This window comes from Epinephelus moara, chromosome 6, assembly GCF_006386435.1.
Source record: "Epinephelus moara isolate mb chromosome 6, YSFRI_EMoa_1.0, whole genome shotgun sequence".
NCBI classification, from domain to species: domain Eukaryota; kingdom Metazoa; phylum Chordata; class Actinopteri; order Perciformes; family Serranidae; genus Epinephelus; species Epinephelus moara.
This window is the reverse complement of record NC_065511.1, coordinates 34,204,248-34,228,970: the sequence shown is the minus strand read 5'-3', so window position 1 is coordinate 34,228,970 and position 24,723 is coordinate 34,204,248. Positions and strand designations below refer to the sequence as shown.

Below are 24,723 nucleotides of genomic sequence, written 5' to 3'. Positions count from 1 at the left end.
TGCAATTTAAATGATCATGTTTATTGTGTCAGTGCATATGTGGAAATAAAAAAAACAGTAAAAGAAACGGTGGCAAACAAAAACTACAGTAATGTAGTTCAACCATGAAACTGTTTCTGAACTAAATGTTCCAACCGAGAACACATCACAGCCCTCACACAAGCTAACACAGTAGCCATATATGATCAATGTGTCACATTACTTACACAATTCATCTGTACAGCTCATTTAATAAAGTGATGTAAACTACTTGATACTCTGTTCAGAAAAGAAACAGACATTTGACAAAACGAATTAGAGGTGTGTGAGGTCAAAACTATGATGAAATCATGTGATGAGTAAACAGTCACCAAACTCAAAGTGCCTGCAGAAATACTCAGTCACACCTGTCAGTATCAAGTTATTCCGTAAATGTGCTTCAATACTGACAGATAAGCTCAGTGTGTTAAAAATGAAAAGCTTTGTTGCACACGTGTGTGTGTGTGTGTGCACTCACAGTGTGTAATAAAACAAAAAGTTTAAGGCTAACTCCGATTTTTCCCGACCTGGACCACATCCTTCCATGGTTTTGTGTCTAAGTGACCAATAGGCACAACAATATTTGAAATTCATCTAGTATTGAGTGAGACCGAAGCAGTCAGCGGTGGTGAAACAGACTGCAGTGGCAACTATGCACCGTCAATTTACAGGCTCAGATTGTTATTTCAGTGTCTAACAACATTGTGGAAAGGATCCTTACAGACACTGACCTTTTTGTTAGAGTAAGATCCTTTTTGTTTGTACAGCAACAGCCTCTACCAAACACACCACACTTTATTAAATCTAACAGCAATTTAAGCATGTATAGAGCCAGCCAGACAATAGCGGACCAGTTTCAAAAACTGTTTTTCCGGTAAGTATCTTAGACACAAAAACATGGGAAAATAGGATTGAAAGGTTGAAAAATACCAAAGTTGCCCTTTAGGCGTAAAATAAAATAAAAATGTAGAAACAGACTCCCTCACTGACCAGAGGTAGTCCTCAGGTCGCGAATTCAGACCATGCGCCCTGAAAGCAGGACTTCTTATCGGACCTACTGAAGTTACCTTAAAAAAATTAGCAGACATGTAGCTTTAATTCAACTGTACAGATACTTAAAACTGTGAAACAGTGGTAACAAAGCCTGGTCCAGGAGTGTGAATCTTTGTCAAAACTGAGATCTAGTGTTGCAAACTCACAGCTACTATCACTGAAACCTGAATGACACATTAAGTTAAACTAAAAAACAGTCAACAACTCCTACTCTTGAGCCAGGCGTGAGGACTTCTAAGGCAAGCCTTCACTACAAAGTGGGCCTCCATGAGGAGAGAGGTAGGCAGTACAAATACTGCACGACCACATACTGTAGCTTAAAACACAGCCAGGGTGTGCAGGGTGGAAATCGGGGGCTTTGTAAATAAAACATGTCATCTTACAATTAACCACAAACCGCATGACAATTTTAGGCATTTCTAAACATGACAAAAATCAATTTAGGCACTAGTTTTGAGAGATGATCTGATTAGTATCAACGTCACTGTCATTCAAAATTGTAATGCCCAATGTGATGTCATTGGTCCATGTGAGGGATCACAATAAAAGCTCACTTCTGTAACTTTAGGGACTTGAATGAGAGTGGCTGGGGCCATGTAGCTCACAGAAACAGCTCTGGTAAGCAGACGGCATCATTAGTGACCAGCCGTTACGCCGCCATCTCTTCTTGGTCGGGGCCGACTCCTGTAGAGCCAGGCGGCATAGGGAGGAGCTTCAGTGAGGGGAGCGCTTCCCCCTAATGAATCAGCCAGTAGGAAGCATAGTGACATTCCATAGGGACACCCTCTTGCTCTCACTCATTGGTCTTCTTCAGGACAGAGGGGGTGGAGTCTGCGAATGTCCTGACAGTGACAAGCAATAATAGTATGATTGCATTTTTCTGAGGCTCAGTGAGCTCTGAATGTGATGACTTTTTTGTCTTTACCTGAGTGGGTGGAGCGGCCAGTTGGACTGCACCGGTGTTGGCGCTGCAGAGCTGGGGCTCATCAGCATAGCACTGTAGATGTTGGCTGCAACTACCAGGATGCAGAGGAGGATGGGCCCGATGATGGCGCCTTCCAGACCCAGATAATATGCTCCGCCTGCCACTGCCAAACCTGTCAGATACGGGTGTCCACCCCTGAGACACGTACACAAGAAGACCAGACAACAAAAGTTATGGCATAGTATGCTATAAAGAAATGCCATAATGTAGTATGTTCAAAAAATGTTCGAAAAATGCCACAGTATAGTTTGTCATAAAAACGCCATCGTATATTCATAGTATGTCGGAAAAATGTCATCAAAAAAAGTCATAGTATAGTATGTCGTCAAAATGTCATAGTACAGGGCATCTTCAAATTAGACTTTCAAATTCCCGGCGCGTCGCATGATTGACATCGTGTAACATCAGCAGCGCACACGTACATGTGCAACTCACAGCTTTGGCGATGTGAGGAAGTGAAACATGGGCAGCTTCTCACCTTAATCATTCACGCACACCAATAAAAAGATAGAAGGAGAAAGTTGTTAATTGTCCGTGTTAAACTGAACTGTGGAGCTCTCACTGCTGCCATAGTATAGTATGTCCTTGAAATCCTATAAAAGATGTCATGATATAGTAAGTCATGAAAAATATATATAACAGTCATAGTACAATATGTCATGAAAAAAAGTCATAAAAATGTCACAGTATAGTATGTCACAAAAATGATATATAAAAAAAATAAAACATAGTATAGCATGTCATGAAAATGTCGCCAAAAAAATATCATAGCATTGTATGTCATCAAAATGTTATTAAAACAATGCCATAGCACTGTTTGTCATAAAAAATGCCACAGTATAGTATGTTGTCAAAATGTCATCAAAAAATGTCATAGTATAGTATGTCCTTCAAATCCTATAAAAAATATCATGGTATAGTATGCCATTAAAAATATAAAAAAACACAACAAAAAGTACAACATGTCGTGAAAAAATGTCATAAAAATGTCACAGCATAGTATGTCACAAAATGATATGGAGAAAAAAAAAGACGTAGTATAGCATGTCATGAAAATGTTGTCCAGAAATGTCAGTGGTGTATGTCATAAAAATGTTACGAAAACAATGCCATAGTGCAGTTTGTCATCGAAAATGTCACAGTACAGTACATCATAAAATGTCTTTAAAAATGTCATAGTATAGAATGTCATCAAAAATGTCGGTATACTATGTCATGGAAAAAATTGTAAAGGTACAGGACGTAATAAAAATATCACCAAAAAATATCATGTCAAAGTATATTATGTCATGGAATTGTCATAAGTAATGTCATAGTGTAGTATGCCATAAATTACATCATAAAAATGTTATAGTATAGTATATCATAATAAAGTTTCATAGTATAGTATGTCAAAAAATGTTCTTGAAAAACTTACGTCATAAAAGTGTCATAAAAAGTTATTACATAGTATGTCATAAAAATACTGTAGTACAGTATGTCATTGCAGCTGCATTACTTAACAAGAAACATAACTTTAATTTTAAAAATATAAATGCAGCTGACCAATCTTAATTATTAACTTTAAGGCTACTGAAATTGATTTACACATAATGCTCAAAATGACTGAACCGTAGCCATACATGCAAAGTTTGCCTTTGAAAATACGTAATAATGTAAATTATGTGTGACTGGAATTTACTGGACTGTGACGAGAAAAAAAAACCCAAAAAGCTGTTTTTAGTAAATGTGTGCAGTGTGAGTCTCTTTACCTTAGGCCTCATCTCAACTTGTTATTTTTGTGAGACCTAATCATAAACAGGAAGAACTTATTAAAGGAAAAACAGATGGCGACACGTGGCCAGGCTGCCAGCAGCAGCTGAGATGGAGCATTATCTGGTCCACTGTTGTTGTTTTCATTTGGTCTCTCTCAAACTGCTGTAGCAAATGTACACACTGCTTATAGCTCAAAGAATAGTTTCCTTTAAAGCCTTATTTGGGTACATTTTGGGTTTGTAGAAATTAATTGGTTAGATGTTGCTACGAGGGGAAGCTGAAACAACACAAACACAAGCCGGTGTAACACATACATACCCTGATATGTCAGAGTAGATAGCTGTATCTACGAAATACGTTGGAAGCAGATGGAATGTCAGCAGCAGCACGGCCTTGACACCTTCGCCCTGCACCAACCACAAGTCGCACACTGCTGGAACTGCTGCCCAGTAGGTCCCCAGGAAGGGCACGGCACCCAGGATGGCAGCCAGAGCTTCAGGCCAAGAGAGAGGGGTTTGAAGAGTGAGAAAACAGACTGTGGCTTTGCAGATACAGCTTAAGTGACGGTGCAATCTGCTGCGAACATGCTGACTCACCAGAAGGAATGAAGACTATGTTGATGCCAAAGATGGTGTGAGTGAGCCAAGTGAAGAGGCCGTAGAAGCCAGCCATTTTCAGAGAGGCGTCGAACACTCCTCTGCAAAACAAACACACAGGGTCAAAATAATCTCATTTAGATATTGTTTAAATAATTTCTGTGTGTGTGGCTACCTGATGGCTTCCTCTACAGACTGGCCGATGATGTTTGAGGAGGGTCCCGGCTGGGAGAGGGGGGTGAGGCTGATCACCCATTTGACAGGTTTGTAGTATTCACCACTGGAGCTCAGCAGGTAGAAGAGAGTAGTAAGGAAAATCACCTGTGTGTGAATGGCAAAAGAACAAATATAAGCAAGTTTGCTGCAGCGAAATAAATTCAGATTATCCATCCTGAGCTCGTGCCTCGGAAAAACACATTAAGAGAGTCCTGTTGCACATTTGGCCGGTTTACGTTACCACTAAAGCATGTACCACTAAGAATAATCATGCCCTTTACAGACGGATCAAACTTCAAGGGCTGTTACAAATGCTTCCATTAAGACCAGTCTGCAGATTTGTTGTAACTTCTACAACTTCAGACGATTATCTGCACTATCCAGTGTTAGAAATGTATGTAATGGCTGCCAAATGCCAGAGATTATTAATCAAGTTGTGATCATTGCTTTAACAGGATAACGTGGTGGTGTGTCGGTATGCTGGGGAATGAGTAACATTCATAGAGGTTTCAACAACCAATTGGATTGTAATTCCTGATCTCTGCTGAGCAACAGATTGTGTGACATGAATTAAAGGCCTGTCCCAAATAAATTTTACGGTATTCATATAAAACCTGCTCAGACTACAGAAACTTTAACTTGCTGCTCGTCTCACTGGCGTTCGTTTGAGTTGAGCTTGACACCTTGACTTTATCCTCTGTTGTTGCTGCAATTCTTTCTCTATTACTGTTTTTTTCCTGTTCTTATTGTTGTTGGCTTCGGTATTCAATTGTTGTGGTATTTTGAGCCTGTTCAGCCCTGCAGTTTGTTTTTTTTTAAAATGTGCTCTACAAGTAAAGTTTGACTCGACTTTCTGTGACTGGTTCTTGACAAAACAAAGATGCAGCAAACTATTTTTTGTCTGAGTGCAAAATGGTTTACCTCACAGTGTAAATTCTTGCTGGTTTTAACTTAAAATGAACAAGCTCATAAATAGATGTCATTAAATCAGATAAACAGCGGGTCATTTTGTGTTAGACGTCATAATTTGGTGAACATGAATGACACATTATGGAAGACAAAGATGCAGGAACATAAAATGTTTCTTTAAATTGCTATATGAATAAATGTGATATTGATACTGCACATTTATACTTCTTCATATATATATAAACATACGCCTTTTGGGTTTTTAATTTTCAATGTAATTTCTGCCTATAATTAGTGAGTGTTAAAGTGTGTAATTGTCAAACATGGACAAAGGTATTGATGAAATCTTTTGAATGCCATGACTGTCTGTGAACATTCGGTCCAAATTTGATGAAATTTTGAACATTATTTCCTGAGATGTATGTAGTAAGGCAGACGCTGTCCCTGTAAGTCTAAGGCCGCGATCACACAGAAAGTGTTTTAGCAGCTGGAGGCAGCTTTTGTAATTGTTTTTAATGAGAATTATTATTAGAATTGCTAGTGTTTCTGCACTCTAGGCGCTTAACATTTTTGCCAGAACGCTCTGAACTCAAGTTGAAAAACGTCAACTCAAAGTGGAAAAACGCCCCACGTCATTTCTGTTTTCATCGTCTATTTCCCATTGTCCAATCTGATGATTTGAGTGGCGATCTTCTGTGGTGGTCACGACAACAAGTTTACAGTTGGTAAACAATGGAGGAGAAACTGGTGGCAGTGGTTGCTGGATACCCAGAGCTATACGGCCCGATGATAGACAGCAGGTTGTCAAACTGCCCCTGGGTCATTCTAAAATATCATCAAGGAGAAGCTCCTGGACCAACTGGTGGTACTCCCCGTGATCCACCCTCTTTTTTAGGGTCTCATGTACCCACACAGATCTCTCTTTCCTTGTGCCCAACAAACTATTTACTGACAGCCTCTCACCCTCAACCAGAGCTACAGCATGTACCCTCTGTCTGAACATTTTAGAGCTAGATACTATTAACTGTCAAAAAACTAAAATGGTTGTCTTTTGTTCTACATCAGGTAAGAGCCTCAACTAATGTTTTAGTGTCTCATACCAGACTCAGGGCGAAGTTGAGCAGAGCCGTGCCGCTGTGGAACAAGACGGTGAGGAGAGTGGTCGTCGTGGAGATAAGGAGGCCGACGTTTCTGCTCATCACCACCCACAGAGACTCCAGGATCTACAAAAGAATTAGACGTATGTCAACGATAAATTGCCTGCAGTTGTCATAACACCCAGTGTACACCAATAGGACATGCTAAAAACCTGCCCATATGGTATTTCACCTAGACAGGCGCGGTGTCGCAGGACACAGCATTGCACACTTTCGTGAGCATGTGACTGTGCTGCTGCCAGAGGAGCTGCTGAGTGAGTTCCCTCTGAGCGGTAAGTCTCTAAAGGAGTCAGAGAAGTCTGGGGCTGTTCATAAAACATTCAGGATGCCACAGTTTATTCTACACTACTGAAGCTGCTCCTCTTTTAGGAACCATGGCGGAGTCTTGGCTCCGGGCCATGCTTGTTGTTGTCATTGAAATATCACAAGCATCGTGATATGAATTTTTCAAATCATGTTAAAATTTATACCAGTATTATCATGAATGAGATGATATGGCACACCCCTAGTACAAAGTTCCCAGTATAACCTTATAATGGTCACCTTGAGAATTGATTAGCAATCAGGTAAAAGTCATTTGAAGAATCTGCAGGGAAGTCTAATGTTAGTTGCAGTTGTGGCTGTGCCAGCAGGACAAATCGATGATCATAAAAAAATAAAAATCATCTTCTATAAATGTAATCTTGGGGTTAAAGGTCTCGTGTGTAGGATTTAGTGGCATCTAGTGGTGAAGTTGCAGATTGCAACCAACTGAAACTTCTCCTGAGCTACTGTGGCAGACACAAAAAAAATGGAAAAACAGGAAAACGCCAATGGCCCTAACTAGAGCCAGTGTTTGGTTTGTCCGTTGTAGGCTACTGTAGAACAACATGGTGGCCTCTGTGGAAGAGGACTAAATGTAAACAGCTCATTCTAAGGTACACAATGATTCTTAGTTTCAGGTGATTATAAACTACTGAAAACCTAGTTCTAAATATTATATTCCATTTCTGCCATTATGTCCACCTAAATGACACAAACTGGACCTTTAGGGCAAAGATTCGGTTATTAAAGTACTTTTTAGGTTATGGTTTTGCTAGCTTAGCTAACAAGTGACAAGATGACCCAACTTGAGCCAAAGAGAACATGTATCAGCCACACAACACTCTGTGTGATGGCCCTGTCACAAGAGGCCAATCAGGGTCAAATACAAAGTAAAAACAAATGATGTAGCCCCCTCGAGGCTTTAGGCAAACTGTATTAAAATGAAGTGTGTCCCAACATGACGATGGGCCAACACATCTATAAAAGCAAAATATATGCAAACTCAGCACCTGCCTCATACAGAAGCTGCTGTTAATTAAACACGGTCGTACTCACAGACAGCAGAGTCTCAATATTTTCCTGCACAAAGGAGGCGATGTCCTTCCAGTCCAGGATGTCCACCAGCCAGCTGTTCCCTCTCTGAACCATCATCTTCTGACCGCGGTGGCGTCCGGTGAGGGTCATGTTCTGGAAAATGCATGGGACATTAGGCGCATGATATTTTTAGAGGGCAAGTCTGTCCGCAGCATCAAGAGGTTAAATAGACACACAAGGCAAACACAAACCACCTTTAAAACACAAGTGCCATTAGATTTTAGAGCTTCATATTTAGGTTATATCCCCCCGTAAGAAAAAGATACTGACAAATGTTAATATATAATAATAATAATATAGTGTGAGAGAGGAGAGAAATAAAAAAATGTCACTGTAACGTGTGCAATTATGTGAAGCCAAACTGCCACAAGGATTTGTATTTATTTTATTTTATTTGAACCTTTTCCTCTCCCTCTCTGGATGTGTGTAGTTGTGTTAAAACTGTCTATCCAAATGAAAACAAGGCAGAGAGATTACACTTGCAGTACAAGGTTTTTTCTTAGTTTTTTCTCCACTGCTTGTATAACCATTTGTATTGAGTCTGGATGTGATAATGTAAAATGCGATATAAAAACAAAAACTGTCCTGACCTTCACGAACCACGAGTGGTACAGTCTGTCCCAGAGCTCCAAAACCTGTTTCTCGATCACAGCTGTGTTGTTCACCTTGTCTCCTAACATCTTATGGAGCTGCACAAAAGGAGGAAGTTTCAATGCATAACAGGCGACTCAAGTATTCAGTTTTTGCTTCCATATTTTGAGTCAGAGAAATCGATTGCAAACATATAGGCAATTATTATTCTTACCTTTTGTGTTATCCATTCTCGACCGTGTTGATAGACATTAGTAGCAGCTGAATTTAGAGCCTTCTGCACCACACGAGCCTCTGGGAGCCAACTAGAGGAGGACGATGTCAGAAAAAGATAATGAGAAATTATAAACTCCAAACTAGGGCTGAGGGACATGGCGAATAAATGATGTTTTTTTTTTTGGCTACATCATGATACACAATATGTCTCCACATTTTTAACTCTCCTCTGAACTACTGTAGACAAATAAAATACAATAAACAACCTCATAAATCACAATTACAAAAACATTAAATGAAGCAGCAATTGTTATATATACATTCATTCATTCATTTTCCATAACCGCTTATCCTGTTGGGGATCACGGGAGGCTGGAGCCTATCCCAGATGACATTGGGCGAGAGGCAGGGTACACCCTGGACTGACTATCATAGGGCTAACACATAAGTCCTGTTTCCACTGAGCAGTACGATTCAGCTCAGTTCGGTATGCTTTTTTCTGTCTCCACTGTGAAAAGTTGTGGATGGTACCAATGGAACCGTTCCGTACCATGCCCATTTTTAGCTGGAGTCTGGGCCGATTGCCGGCGACTTTTAAGGTGGAACGTTAGCTTGTAATGTTACTCAATGCATGAGCCGACGACGTGAATCCATCGACTCACCTTAAATTTCACTGTGACAACTTTGACCATTACTTTAGTTTTTATATGACATACATTTTTAGTAATGAGTGGATCAAATGTTAATATATATCAACTCAACTGGGACGGTAGATATCCAAATCCTCACTCAGAGAAAAGAAAAAGCATCACGGAGCGTCGTTCCTGTGGGCTACAGCAACACAAAACCCCTGAGCTTGCCAGAGAGGGACTAAATGCACAAACTCGCTATTTTCAAATATCCCATGCAGAGACTCACTGCAGCCTGTTTTGTTCTGAAAATGTTGGCATGCAGCCTCGTTCTGTGGACGATAAACGAGGCGCAGACTTCTATCTGTTTCACCGGTAATGAGGAAATACAGTGGACGGAGCAGTGAGTGACAACAACCCCGCCCACATTTAAGGGTACTGTTTGCGATGGAAACGCTAAACAGACCCAGGGTCTAGGTACCATGTCTGAAGGGTCACTTTTGGTTCCAAAGGTACCATACCGAAAGTGTTTGGTGGAAACAGGGCTATATAGACAGACAACCATTCACACCTTTAGAGTCACCAATTAACCTAAGTGTCTTTGGACTGTGGGAGGAAGCCGGAGTACCCGCAGAAAACCAAGGCTGACACAGGAGGGAGCACAGTGGTGTAGTGGTTAGCGCTGTTGCCTCACAGCAAGAGGGTTCCTGGTTCAAACCCTGGGGTGGGGGAGCCCTTCTGTGCGCAGTTTGCATGTTCTCCCTGTGTCAGCGTGGGTTTTCTCCGGGTACTTCGGCTTCCTCCCACAGTCCAAAGACATGCAGGAACCAAAATGTCTCATGCTGGTGGCTTACAAAAAAAAGACATCACAATATGCACATTATAGTCATTTTACACATCCATCGTGGAACAAGCCGTTATACATCGAGAATAATCCATATATTCCCACCTCTACTCCAAACAAGAGGAAAGGTACAAATAAAAAGAGGGTAAATTGTCATACTTGGCCCATTCAGGATGGTTGGACAGGGTCTCGTTGATGAGGTTACTGGTTACGTCGATGATGTGAACACTTTCATGGTGAACCTAAAGACATAAAAGTTACTTTGTCAACCAAGACGATGTCAGTGCCTCTGAAATACAGCGAGGTAATTCAAAAGGAACAACAACAGTACCATAGCAGTGAGCAGCAGAGCCATGAGCAGGGTCCCTGTGACCAGGAGGAAGATGATGAAGATGCTGATGATTTTATCCAGAGATCGCTCCAGCCACACGACCATCTGTGCACATGAAGAGGAGGAAGACATAGCAGAAAGGGGGGAAACACAGAGACAGAGATACAAAGTCAGTGCAGTTCTGAAGAGGCTGGAAACATACAGTGATCAGACACATGGAGAAACCTGTGTCCTTCCCACGTGAAGACGCCATTTTGGATCTAAATGCTGCCTCGCTCGGGCCCTGAGAACAGTAAGGCTGAGTGAGCCAGGATGTCTGTACACATGCATGCACACGTTCTTACACTTAAACTGGGAAACATGCACGTTCAGAACTCTCTGTCACTACCTTTGATTTTAAAACTGTTGCAAATACGTCCGTCAATCTTTTGAAGTTAATTCTGTCCAGAGGGGGTGAAATTCTCAACTCAGGTTTCTCAATGCTCCAAAACTGCATCAACAGCCAGCTTATGGCAGATTTAGTCTTCGTGTGTGTGTGTGTGTGTGTGTGTGTGTGTGTGTGTTAATGTCACACAATCAATGTGTTAAAATCAAGGAGTCAATGGGAAGTTACTGTTAGTGGTCACCTCTCTCCCATAAGGCCAAGATGGTTTGTCATTATATTAATGGTGAAATGATATGGCAGTAAAGGTCCCACTGCAGTTCAGCTACATAAACTGATTCAGTCCTGAAGTCCAAACATTATTCATAAATTGGAGTAAATTAAGTTAACAGCAGCACCAAAACATCTGTTTACAAACTCTCACACAACTCGTGCAGTTTAATCCAAGTATCATTTATGCAGCTGTATGCTCAGTACTCCCCAAACGTATTTTCGTTAAAACATTACAATTTAATACTAGTAGTGCCTGGGCGAGCGCATGTGTTTGACCTCTGCTTGTGCATGAGTTTAAACGTACGTGGTTGACCAGGCGCACAACTAGTCCCTGCATGAGACAGTTTATGTTACGTTTTAAGTAGCAAGGTCTCGGCGAAAATAGCTGTGTTTGGGAGGTATTGAGCAAACGACTCGATGAATGAGACTTGGATTATAGATCATAGATGCATCAGTTATGTGAGACAAAGATTTCCTCACAAATTCAACGTAACACTGCATCAGTAACTGAAATATAAACTATCACTTTGTGGGTGCAGTGTTCCTTTAAGGTGAACATTTAACCTTTTTTTCTTACCGTCTGTAAGAACGCAGCCTCACTTTACAGAAGATATTTGGCAGGCTGACTGATGTGGATTGAATCCAGTACAGCAAAAAAAATTAGTTCACAAAAAAATGGAAACACCACATCAGCAAGGATTTATTCTTAAATTTTAAATCCCTAAATCAGGCAGCTAAACAGGCAGGTCAGTGCAGTGTCTTGAGCACCAACAAAACATCACCTGCTCTTAACGCCATACTAAAGACATTTCTGTTTAGTTGTAAAATGAGACAGTTTGCTGCAGCCAGTGGGCAGTGCTTTTGTTTTTGTTTCCAACATGGCGGCCGGGTCACAAACTTTCTCATTTTACAGCTAAACAGTACACTAAAATATGTTTCTGCGCTGCCTAGTTTGACAGTTTACCCGCAGTGACATTAGGGCTGGGCGATGCGGACAAATATTCATATCTCGGTGTTTTCAGGCTGACTGACGATACACGATACATATCTCCGTATTTCCTAAGATATGGGCTACGTGTTCAGTCAAAGCCACATTTGAGATGTCACAAGCATTTTTATAAAAACAGTCTGATCAAAATAAGATGCAAAGACAGATTCCCTGTTAGAAAAGATAGAACTGCACAACATGTAAATGAAAAACTATGTAAAATAAACGCAGGGCTGTACGTTAATTTTATGCACACAGCACTGGAGCTACAGACGTTTAAAGGTTTGCAGCACAGGACACTAAACTATAAAATGAGTATAAAAGTATGAAATAGGCCTAAATCCATTGTAGTTTGGAACGATTAAAGTTAAAAAGTTAGTTAAAAGTCCACGGCCTTTCAAATGAATCTAGTGCTGGAAAATTATTTAAATCTTTTACTTAGGCTATTAATTTTATCCATGCGCAGAGCATCAACAGACAGGTCGAGGGAGGGAAGGATTTCATATACATCTTGTATATGAAACATCTGTGTTGTCACTGCATTTCTGTTTTAAACACATCTGTCACCTGCATCCAGGCGCTGTCTCCATGTCACACCATAAAGTACAACTACGAAGAAGCACGGCGATGCACTGTGATCCACAAACTAGCAAACAAACGCTCACCGGACACGATCAAGCAGCTCTGTCTCCCTCACATGCAGCGCAGCACTGTACTGCACGTGTGCTGCTGAGGTGATTTCATAAAACTCACAGACTGATTAAGCGTAGCACGTGCAGCATACACACTGGCCTCACACTGTAGACTAATTAAACAGAGTAGCAGCTCTGTGTCTCTCTTAAGCCCCGTTTCCATCAAACACTTTCGGGGGGAATCAGTGAGGCGGAGCTGTGCGGAGAGCGTGAGAGAGGAGAGATGAACACTGGTGTGCATTGTGTAACGCAACTGGACCCTATATCAATATAAATGGTGTTGTTTAAATCTATGTCTTGCTTGTAAATATATCGTACATAGTCGTTACATCGCCCAGCCCTAACTGACATGATTGACAGCTGCGTTTGAAATTCCTCAGCTCTGATTGGTTGTTTTCGGTCAGACGTGACAGATGGATTTCAGCAAAAATAAAGATGTTTGTATAAAAGTTGTCAACAACAGCTTTAAGGCTGATTGAGCCCTGATCTCTGACACACACCCTTTGTCCCTAAAAACTAGAGTGTCTAAGGCTACTACATACAGTTCAGGCCTCATGTATTAACACCACAGAGAGAAGCAAAGCTTTTCTAAAAAGGTACAAGTTGGTCCAAGTTGGTTTTTATTTAGCGCTTCATATTCTCAAACTGTCAGGTGTTTCCATTGTTTTGTCCAGCCCTGTTCCCACCCATACAAGCTCCTGAAGCGTAACCACGTCTCTCCAAGGGGTCCGTGGGCAGTGTTTCTCATACACCTCTATAAAAAGTTACCATCAGATTTAGAAACACTGCCCTCTCCTCCCACTCAGCTCTGCTCTGTCTACATCAGCCATCTCTCCATGCAGTTCAAACACTCTCAAGCCAAACCTGCCGGGTAGCTCGCAGTGGGGAAGGTACGGACGAGGCCGAGGGAGTGAAGAGTCCCACCTCCTTGACCGTAGCTTCCGGTGAAAACAAAAGCAGGGGGCGGGAAAGCAGCGAGGACAGACGTGTAGACAGGATGAGAGGTTGATGACGGTGGATGGGTAAAGCGCCAGTCCAAGCTACTACAAGGTGTTGCTCACGCCTTCACACACACACCCACGCACACATACATATACACGGGTTACTTTACGCTCCTCCAGTTTCCTCACATGCACACTCTTTCTCTCAGTCTCTCTTTCTCTCAGCACTCTGCTCCTCCAAATCATTACCTGCTTGTTAAGCCAATGCCAGAGCTTGGGGAGGAGACAAAGAGACATTGGGAAGATTATTATTGGAAAGACCTGTGCAGCAGTCATCACATGTACCCGTGCGACAAGAACACCACCTCTGTGGGCACAGGCAGTGAGGGATCAGGAAGTGGAGCGTGGCAGGCAGGATTTAACCACAGAGTGAGGACTGGCGTTACAGTGGGATGCAAATCATTGTGATTATAAACACACCACATAAGTGCAACCCATAAACACCAGGAGACATCTTTTACTGTAAAAGGTGTCAGCTGTGACCCATAGATTGTTTCAAGCTGACAACAACATCCTAAAGGGGTCCTTTTGTATTTCCTGTTTAAATGTTCTGCAGGGTATGTAAACAACATCAGCTGACAGGAAGTAAACATGGACCCAAGCTGTTGTCTAGCGATGCACTTTAGTGAAACAGTCTATAAAGTGAACATGTCAGCACACAGTCGTTTTCTACTTCAGCAGACACAGAGCAACGTGAACATTTATTCGGAGTCGTGTTTGTTTTCACCTGACAAAGTCCAATATTTGCTCTGTTTTAGGAAATATATGACAACATAACACTCTGAGAACACTTTCAGAGCGCTCCTGACCTAGTCTTAAAATTACTCAGAAGGATTTCCTGAACAAAAACGCATTCTTTTAAAAGATGTGACTAGTTGATCAAAAATTAAAATTAAAAGTATAAATTCACTCTCACCAATGGGCACAGAATGGACAGTGAAATCAACACGCCTAATATTAAAATTTTGTCTCTATTAAGACATGGTGTAGTTATGGTTTTAAGATTTTATAAAATTAACATCTCAGTTGAAAACATTGTAAGCTGTACTCTCAAAGTAGCCTATAGATGTTTGATAACACAGGCCTATCTGTGCTGTAGCCCATTCACATGCTGATAGATGTTATATTTATGTTTATTTACCATGCTGTTAATTTTAGTACTTAATCTAGTAATCTAGCATCTCTGATGAGACTGACCACAACCACACAAACATTATCCCTGCACTATCTAATCTGTGGCGTTTTATTAAAGGAGCAGTGTGTAGGATTTAGTGACATCTAGCTGTGAGGACTGAACATTGCAACCAGCACACGTGAACTCCCAGTTAAGATTTTTTTCAGGTTTCTGTATTATCCGCAGAGGTTTCTTCCTCTCTGAAACAAACAGACCAAGTGATTTACTTTTTATTTTTTGCATTCATTTATTTTTAAAAGATTTTTTGGGGGCATTTTGCCTTTATTAGATGGGAAAGCTGTGGCCTGAAAGGGGGAGAGAAAGAGAGGATGACATGCAGCAAGGGGCCAGAGTTGGAATTGAACCTGCAGCTGCTGTGGCAAGGATGTGGCCTTTGTACATGGGGTGCCTGCTCTACCAGGTGAGCTGATGGGTGCCTCCACAACATGATCTTAAGGGTGCTTTCAGACCTAGAGTTGTCTTGCTTTGGTCTGAATCAGGAACTAATTTTGTTTCGAGTTGCATAATTGCCTAGAGTTGGTTCGTGTTCTCACGGCAGCATTTACAAGCGGACCAGATCAAATGTCTTGTGTGAGAAAGCTGCTCTTAGTTGGTCAGAATTTCCATGTGGGAAAAATCCAGGAAGTAAACAAAATGTTGAAGAAGAGTAAATGTGACACTTTCTAATGTCACAATGGAGGGACAACTACGCAGGTTGATTTTAGCGCTGCTCATCGTGGACTATATTGCTGTCATTGTTCATTTTAGTCAAACCATACAGTTTGAAAATGAGGCGCGGCTCCAACTAGAAAACAATGTTTTGATGCATTGGATGTGCTGAATGTGCATATTAAGGCAGTACAGGAGGAGGTGCACATTAATAATCCTCCAGGACTGTAACATGCTCATGTTTAACCCAAACAATGTGTCATGTGACTGCAGTTGGTTCAGATCCAGGTCGGAAGACGTTAAAACAAACTGTAGCCCATCTGCTTCAAGGTTGGACGTGTTGTTGGTTCAGAGATGGTCTTCTGCAGACCTTGGTTGTAACCAGTGGTTATTTGAGTTATTGTTGCCTTTTTATCATCTTGAACCAGTCTGACCATTCTCCTCTGACCTCATCATCTTGAACCAGTCTGACCATTCTCCTCTGACCTCTGCTATCAACAAGGCATTTTGGCTCACTGGATATTTCCTCTTTTTGGGACCATCCTCTGTAAACCCTAGAGATGGTTGTGTGTGAAAATCCCAGTAAATACTCAAACCAGCCTGTCTGGCACCAACAACCATGCCATGTTCAAAGTCACTTAAATCAACTTTCTTCCCCATTCTGATGCTCGGTTTTTGCCACGTAATTGGCTGATTGGCTATCTTGATCAACAAGCAGTTGAACAGGTGTACCTAATAAAGTGGCCAGTGAGTGTATATTCTCTAATATTTGAACAGCAGATACCCAGTCTGAGTGACCTTCAACGTTGGCCAAACAGTCCTCAGTAGCCACTGCAGGCCTTTAATGTGGATGGTCAGGAGGAAACTACAAGAACACTAAAAGATGCACCAGTGTAACAGAAAATGTGTGTGTGCCTGGACGAGGATGTCTGAAAGAGGAAAGAATGACAGCGCCTGCAGCAGCAGCACTTGGAGATCAGTCAGAGACATTACCTTGGTGTCGATTCGCAGCAGGAACTGAGCCAAGCCTTTGATTGGTCCGGGCAGCAGGGCCTCCTCTCGCTCACGTCCAAGCTTCTCCAGCACCGCCCACCACGACACGAGAGTCCGCTCTGCAAAGCCCTTCAGGCCAAAGTGGACCACCAGCCTCTTCAGCACCCACACTAAAGCATCAATGCAACATTAGTCTGAGCACAGTGGATCTGAGAGGACGTATGTGACGGGGAACGCGCGTGCGTGTGTGTGTTACCAGCCACTGGGATAGGCAGCAGCTGCAGGATCCAGAGGTTGAGCCACACCTGAACCAGCACAATGGCCCACACCAGGAGAATAAAGTAGATATCACTGGCTCTGCTGGAGCTTTTCTCTTTCTGGAAGAGGCCTGCGGGTAATGAGTGCACACCATCTTCAGAGAGAGGAAACAGGAAGCACAAAGGAGGAAGTGAAAGGAAGAACAAAGTGATGCCAATGGACAGTGTAAACCACCATGGCTGAGTAGTGACGCCAAAACCAGAAGTGTCTTGAGCTGCAGTTCCTCTAATGGCTGCTTTATCTTCAGGAAGTTAGGGGGCTTCAAACGCAATAGTTAGCTGACTTCTGATGTGTATCGCTGTGATGATTTTTAACGCCCGTTTGCTTGGTGAATTGTTGACTGCTTATCCCAAATCTCCACCACACTTCCAACTTCCATGTACTACAGCATACACACTGTAACTCTAGCTATAGCCGCCTCTCTAATAGGCAGAGTTTACAGTGTGCTCTCTTACCTGCAGCAGTGTCTTCTCTTGGCTCAGTTTTCATCTGAAGGTTGCTACACGAGATTGCCATGTAAATAGTGTTAGCAGCGAATGACAACACCTGCCCCGACAGCTCTCCTGAGGAGACGAACGCAAACAGACAATAACAATTACACATAGTAGCAGCATGTTTGTTTGTTTGTACGTTCCCCTCATGGTCCAAACTGTCCGCTGATTAAAGGGCAAACTGTCCACCTCAAGTTGCTTATGATTGAAGGAATGCTATACTAAGATACTGCATCACTTAATCTGATCTTAAGCTGGTAGAGGTCAAGGTTCAGACAAGACAAATGTCAATAAAGGACTTTTCAGCTGTTAAAAGGATGAGAGCTGAGGCCTGTGCTACGAAGCAGGATTTGGAGTTAGCGACATAACTGCAGGGTTAACTCTGGGTCTCAGTACCATGAAGCTGGTTCTCTTTTTGCCGGGATAAATCACTGTGGTAACTTATGCTTAAACGTTAACCTGCTCCGGAGCAGGTCAAAGCTGATTTGACCCCCTTGACTTTTAAAGCAATAGGTTGACATTTACTGCGGAGAGTTTAATAAGAACATTGATACCACGCTCATGTCTGTACAGTCAATATGAAGCTACAACCAGCAGCCAGTTAGCTTAGCTTAGCATAAAGACAGGGGGAAACAGCTAGCCTGGCTCTGTTGCCCAAAATTCACCTACTGTACCAGCACCTTTAAAGATCATAAAATTAACACGTTGTATCTCTGTTGTTTAACTCATACATAAACATTTACCCATACTCTTTTATACAATTATGTTTATGAAAGCCAGCTGACGGGGAGCAGAGGCTTCTCAGTGAGCTGAATAGGAATGTGTGTGAGTGTGTGTGTGTGTGTGTGTGTGTGTGTGTGTCTATAAATCTTCACCTCTGCCAGGGACAGGTGGTTTCTCCTGGGAGCCCACGATGATGAGTATAACCACAACCACAAATATGGGCACTCTCCACGAGCCGGTCAGAGACACTAAAAACAGATCAGAAATCAGCATGAGTAACTGTGTATCTTCTAACTACTGTGGAGAAACATATTGCTCTTATACTGCGTGATGTTTTGTATTTCTTGGCAAAAAACTCTGGAAGAACTCTGCTGAACTCCTTCTGTGTCATCTGAAACAAGTCTCTGTATGTTATGAAAGTGTCCTGGCAGAGAACATTTTCTCAGGTTTGCCAACAGTCATGTGAAAACCCTCCTTGTTCTCGTCTGGAGCCAAATTTCTTCTGAACAGCTCTCAGTCACTCTTAACATTTCATGCCCTGAAGGTCAACACCTCTTTTCGGCACGCATTAAGCGTGCTATAAATACTGGAGACTTCATCATCTTTCAATGTAGCTCTGCATGTGCTCAGTCTAATGGGCTTGTAGACCTCTAGAGACAGTGTTTTATCTGGACTACAGAAACGCAGAGTTTGGCTTCATTCACTGGAACCTGCTTTAGATACCTGCTACCTGCCAAGTACGGCTGGGAATGTCCAAGTACCTCATGATTTTAATCCAATTCAGAGGGCTACAATGCAACTATTGAACGATGATTTCTACACAGTGTGTGACTACTTGCTCCTTCTTAAAACATTACATATTTAAAAGTAAAATAAACAGATAAATTTACTTCCATTATCTTTTATTACCACAGTGTGGCTCTTGTCCAGGTCCATTTGCAACTTCATAGAAGCGAAAATACTTCCATATGCTAGCTTTTAAGCTTTAAATTCATTGGCGAAAACTACGACAACATTCTTTCATGAACTCCGTGATGAAAATGAGACGATGACGAGCTAAAAACAGATCTCAACAATAAAAACTAAGATGAAATGTACGCTTCATTTTCGTTGACGAGACGTGACAAAAATGTCAGTGGTGGACTATCGGACATTGAAAGCCGAGAACGACTGTGCTTGTAATTATCTTCAAATGCCGCCTGACCGGCAGGCTGTCAAACTCCAGTAAATAGTCTGCACCAGGATGTTTCGCTAGCCAGAAAAAACAATCACACTTGAGCAGCGTCAGCCGTTGGTGCGAGCTGTAATTAAGCAGTAAATTATCAGCTGTGTGTGTCTGAGCTGCTGAATGAACTTGTGGAGTTTGTTAGTAGCAGCGGTGGTTGTTAGCAAATAGCTCCGCTCATTAGATGCTGAACGGCAGTGGAGCTAGCAGCCACTGGCCACCGGACTTTACATCTGTTGATCCCCGCAGGGACTCCACTCAGAGCCGGGCTGTGTTGGGAAGGTTTATGGGTTGATGGTGTTTGACAGGCAGGTCGGAGGCTCAGTTATCTGTGAGTGTAGCTGTGCTGGAAGTAAACAGTCTGAACTCAGATCAGTTAAGTTATTTCTTCTTGAACAGTGAGATGGATACATCAGAGTTTAGAATGAACCTGGGTACAAATCCTAGTTGTCTCAGGTTAGTTATTTGTGCTGTCAAAGTTTTTGAGACCATAAACAGAGATGTTGAGCTTTTCTAATGATGATCAGTGAGTGCGTGCTCCTAAATCCCTTAAACCTGTCAAACTCTGCTGGAGAAATTACAAATTGTAAGTGTGTAGAAATTTCTATACAACCTGTCGCCTTGATTCTTATTTCTGATACATGAATTATCCAGTTCTCTTTATACAAACCATGACACACACACATTTACATCCATTACATCTCCCAACCTATCTGGTTTGGCTGTGAGGAACGTACCGCCTGGTCTTATAAAACAGTTGTTCACAAAGTCGAGAACTGGATCTTAAATACCTGAGTATGAACTGTTCCCAGAGACAAGGATGGAATTTGAAAGTATGAAACAATAACATGTCTGAGCAGATACTCCAGGCTTCCCGTCCTCCCCCAACTCACCAATATAGAAGAGCAGGACGGCCCAGACAGGAAGAGCCAGAGCCCTCAGGTAGTGCTCAGTGTGGGGACTCCACTTGAAGCAAACCGCCAACAGGTAACCGAACACCACAGTGCACACCTGAGAGGAAACAAGAGGAGATATTATGGGTTACAATCAGATATAACTATATACTGTAACTTCTGCTCAGCTGATGCTTTGTCCACACATATTACTGTTTCAGTTTGTCAGTGTTTTTACGATTTATACTCAGAAAGAAGAGCTCGGCAATAATCCAATATTACTGCTCTTTAATTAGGTTTTACACAATTAAAGCAGAGGTCAAACTATTAATCGATTAGTCGACAGATAAATTAGTTAGAACTGATTAATCATCAAATTAATGGAACAAGTTACAATAGATATTTAAATCAGACAGGTATGTGTCGTTAAATCATTTCAAGTGTATGCTCGATGATAGGGTTGTTTTACAGTGTTCCTGCTTTGGTTAGGTGTTTTTTGTTTTTTTTTTGAATATTTTATTTTCAAATTTTTAATTTAACAAAACATACAGAACACACACACAAACACGGCTCCAGGATGGTGTGTTTGTATGTGTTCCTGCAGTGTTTCCACATGCAGAGGTATTAAGAGTAGATGATGAGGAGGGCGTAGCTGCAGTGATTTAGAGGCCCCGCTAGGCAAGATGATAAAAAGGCCCCATGGAGCCTGTAAGGGAGGGGGCATAGCACTGGAGTGGTCCAGGTCGTACTTGGCAAATCGAACTTTCTGTGTCAGCCTTGGTGACCCTGTATCCTCCTCTGCTCCTCTCTCGCGTGGGGTCCCACAGGGCTCACTTCTAGGCCCTCTTCTCTTCTCGCACTATTTGCTCCCGCTTGGCTCCATACTTAGGAAGCATGTTTTCACTATTATGCGGACGACAGTCAGATTTATGTGCCGCTTAAAAAGAATGACACATACTCTGTCAAAATGTTACTAAAGTGTCTTGATGACATAAAGGCCTGGGTGGCTCTGAACTTTTTAGATTTTAATGATATAAAGACAGAAGTGATGGTTTTTGGTGGCACCACTGGGACCCCTTCCCTGTAGATCTGGGCCCAGTTTATCAAACCTACCATCACAAACCTAGGGGTTAAAGTGGACTCTGATATTTAGTTTGACAGCCAGATCAGGTTGGTCGTTAAATAGAGCTTTTTCCAATTACGCATTTGTTACTTGGCTGGATTACTGTAATGCACTGTATGATGGGGTTAGTGCGTCCTCCATCGCCCATCGTCAGATGGTACAGGACGCTGCCGCACGTCTTTTAACCAGCACACATAAACATGAGCGCATTTCCCCCATTTTAGCCTCACTCCACTGGCTGCCCATACACGCTAGGATCCATTTTAAGATTCTTTTATTTGCTTTTAAATCCTTGAATGGTCTTGCCCCGCCCTACCTCTCTGAGCTCCTACACCCTTAGGGGGCGATCACACCTACAAGGAGGGCTAGAAACGAGACGCCAGTAAAACAACTGATTTCCCTATGATACCGCGCGTCTGACTGCTTTTCAAGCATTTTTTTATGAAGAGCGTCTTTCTGGCGTCTTTTTAGACGTGCGTTTGTAGACGTTGAAAGTTGAAATAATCTCAACTTTTGGGCGTCAGGCGCCAGTAGCACCATAGCTCTGTCTCAGGGTCCATTTTCAATGTTTTGATCGCCCGGTTGCACATGCACCCCTGCTCTACAGGCGCTTCTCGTAAGGAACGCTCATTGAAAGGGCGTTTCAGGCATTTCAAGTGTCTTTGAAGTGTCCGTGTTTCTAGCGCTACCTGTAGGTGTGATCGGCCCCTTACTCCTACCCGCTCTCTTGGGTCAGCTGCTCAGCTGCTCCTGAGTGGAAGCTCTGATCTGCCTCTGCACATTAGACAGGCCTCTTCTCTGTCTGCTTTTAAATCTCTTCTTAAAACTCATCTCTTTTCCTTGGCCTTTGACACTTTGTGAGATGCTGATTTTATTTTATTGTTTTTATTATATGGCTGTTATGTGTTATGCCTTTTAATTTATTTTATTAGTATTTTATATGCAATTTTTATGCCTCATGTGAGCCTCTTATTTATTATGTCTTTATTTATTCTGTACAGCACTTTGGTCCACTGTGGTTGTTTTAAAGTGCTTAACAAATAAAGTTGGATTGGAGGGAAAGACCCACAAACAGGCTCCATTCAGTGTGAACGTGTCCCACTTTACTGCCTACACAATGGTTTGATTGACTGATTGACTGCTGCTATCTCAATATTTTCCTAAACTACTGCACATTTAAAAAACATTCAAATACCTTGACGTGCTCAGACGGGACTTTCTGTCATCTAGCAGACAGTCTGCTGCCGTTCGCTAATTTAAAAGAAAGCATGAAATATGATGCACCAGCAGCCTGTGATCAGCTGGTCCCACTCCACACAAAGAAATCTTTCAATGTAATTCAATATCGTGTGCGCTCCATCCTATTTATGGACAAGAGCCCTGTGTCAGTCCACCTCTGCATTCAGAGAAAGGACAGGCTGTCTGAGGAGGAGGAACGTTTAATGCAATTAGTATCTAGTCGGAGCATAGCCTGGCTCAGGGCCCTGCAGCTGTTTGGGGATAATGAGGTATTGATCGATCGCTGAAGCAGCAGGAAATATGATTAGCTAAAATACAAGTTTGGGCAAATATTCCAGGAAAATAGGTTAATGGAAAAGCTCATGTTGAGACACACTCAGGGAAATGTTATTTGCAGCATTTGTCAACCTGTTGAATTCAGTATTGTTGTTTATCGACTATTGATCATGGCATCATTTGTTTGTGTAGGGCTGCAACTAACATTTTCTTTTTTGTCTATTAACTTCTCAATCTTGGCTCTATATTAAAGTTCTTGTATTACATGTCTGAATTTTACAGATATCAGTGGATCATTGCTGTTTGCACATCAGTTTGAGAATCTTAAATGTGACTGTGCATTTTACACGCAGTAATATGATCAATATTTTTAAATTGTTCTTATTACTATTGTGATATAGGTTTTAACTCTATGGCCCAGCTCCTCTCTGAGCTGTCTGCAGCCTGACCTCACCCACCCAGTAGCATCCACACCGGGTGACAAAGAAGGTCTTTGTCATCACCCCACGGGGATTGTGACCACTTCCCACTGTCACTGTCCACTCACCCACACAGTGTGGAAACAGTCCAGCGCGGCCCCGATGATCCAGCAGACGTGCCCGAGGATCACCTGCATGCCGATGACGCTCCAGGACAGGTAGAGGAAGTAAACTAGCGGCGCCCCGGCCCCGATCACCAGCAGCACCATGAGCCTCTCCAGCACCAGCCTGCCCATCAGCTCCACCACGTAGTTCACACACCACACTGGGATCAGCAGGGTCCCTACCACGATGGGCGTCCCGGTTTCCTGCAGGCCGCTGAGCCACGAGCGGCCGAGCCGAGCCAGGGAGTACTTGAAGGGGTGTAGGAAGGTCCCGCAGAGCACAGCCCAGAGCAGCGGGCGGAGGAAGGCCTCCAGAATGAAGTAGACCAGGACGGCGGCTCCGCAGCATATCGCCACGAAGATCATCGCCCCCGTGTTGTAGAAGGCCTGTTTGATGTTTTTATCAAACTTGAGGGAGGACGGCTGGGTCAGCAGCTGGCTCACCATCCCGACGGCCGGCTGGACGCTCTCGGAGAAAGAGACAGAGTGAGGCCGCCCGGGGAGAGGACTCTCCGGGGGAGAGACGGCGGCTGGCTCCGGCGCCGAGTCCTCCTCGTCTGCCATGTTCCCCGATTCCGCTTCGGTAGTCTACCCGAGGGCTCCACCGCGTGAGGGAGGAAAACATGTGACGTAGCACGACGCAATCCCCGAGGGCACCACGGGAAATGAAGGCAAAGAGGAAAAAAAGCTTTCGGTATTTTATTATTCCATTTTATGCATTTTAAGTTTTTTTTTAAATTTTATTTAATGCTAATCAATAATAATAATAATAACAATAATAAAAACCTTTGATCTAAATAAATTTAATCTATTTTTTAAATATATTAAATATTACTATAGCTACTGTTACAATATACTATTATAAAACTAATACTTAGTATTATTACATTTAAAGTGACCTTGGGTTTCTTGAAAGGTGCTATATAAATTAAAGTTATTATTTCTTTGTATTTTTTCTTTCTTTCTTTTAGGTTTAATAATA

The 24,723-nt window shown here is 42.3% G+C and overlaps 1 protein-coding gene across 1 annotated transcript; it reads right to left on the bottom strand.

The window, feature by feature from the left end:
• On the bottom strand, window positions 1–24,512 carry tmem245 (transmembrane protein 245). The gene is made up of 17 exons (XM_050046227.1): window positions 23,706–24,512; window positions 20,521–20,638; window positions 18,555–18,650; window positions 17,644–17,751; window positions 17,127–17,282; window positions 16,871–17,040; window positions 10,699–10,803; window positions 10,527–10,609; window positions 8,893–8,983; window positions 8,678–8,776; window positions 8,049–8,180; window positions 6,633–6,755; window positions 4,583–4,728; window positions 4,408–4,508; window positions 4,130–4,304; window positions 1,997–2,191; window positions 1–1,913 (listed from the first exon to the last, which is right to left on the bottom strand). The coding sequence occupies exons 1-17, from the start codon at window positions 24,303–24,305 to the stop codon at window positions 1,865–1,867; spliced, it is 2,547 nt and encodes an 848-aa protein (XP_049902184.1). The 5' UTR covers window positions 24,306–24,512; the 3' UTR covers window positions 1–1,864.
• Between the last annotated feature and the right edge of the window lie 211 nt (window positions 24,513–24,723).

Bases quoted from the DNA above. Each gene is read 5' to 3' on its own strand.
- tmem245 (XM_050046227.1), bottom strand. From the start codon at position 24,305: ATGGCAGACGAGGAGGACTCGGCGCCGGAGCCAGCCGCCGTCTCTCCC. The intron at 8,181-8,677 runs GTCAGGACAGTT...TGCATTTTCCAG, and splicing joins ACCACTCGTGGTTCGTGAAG to AACATGACCCTCACCGGACG. The intron at 4,305-4,407 runs GTGAGTCAGCAT...CTTGGCCTGAAG, and splicing joins CATAGTCTTCATTCCTTCTG to CTCTGGCTGCCATCCTGGGT.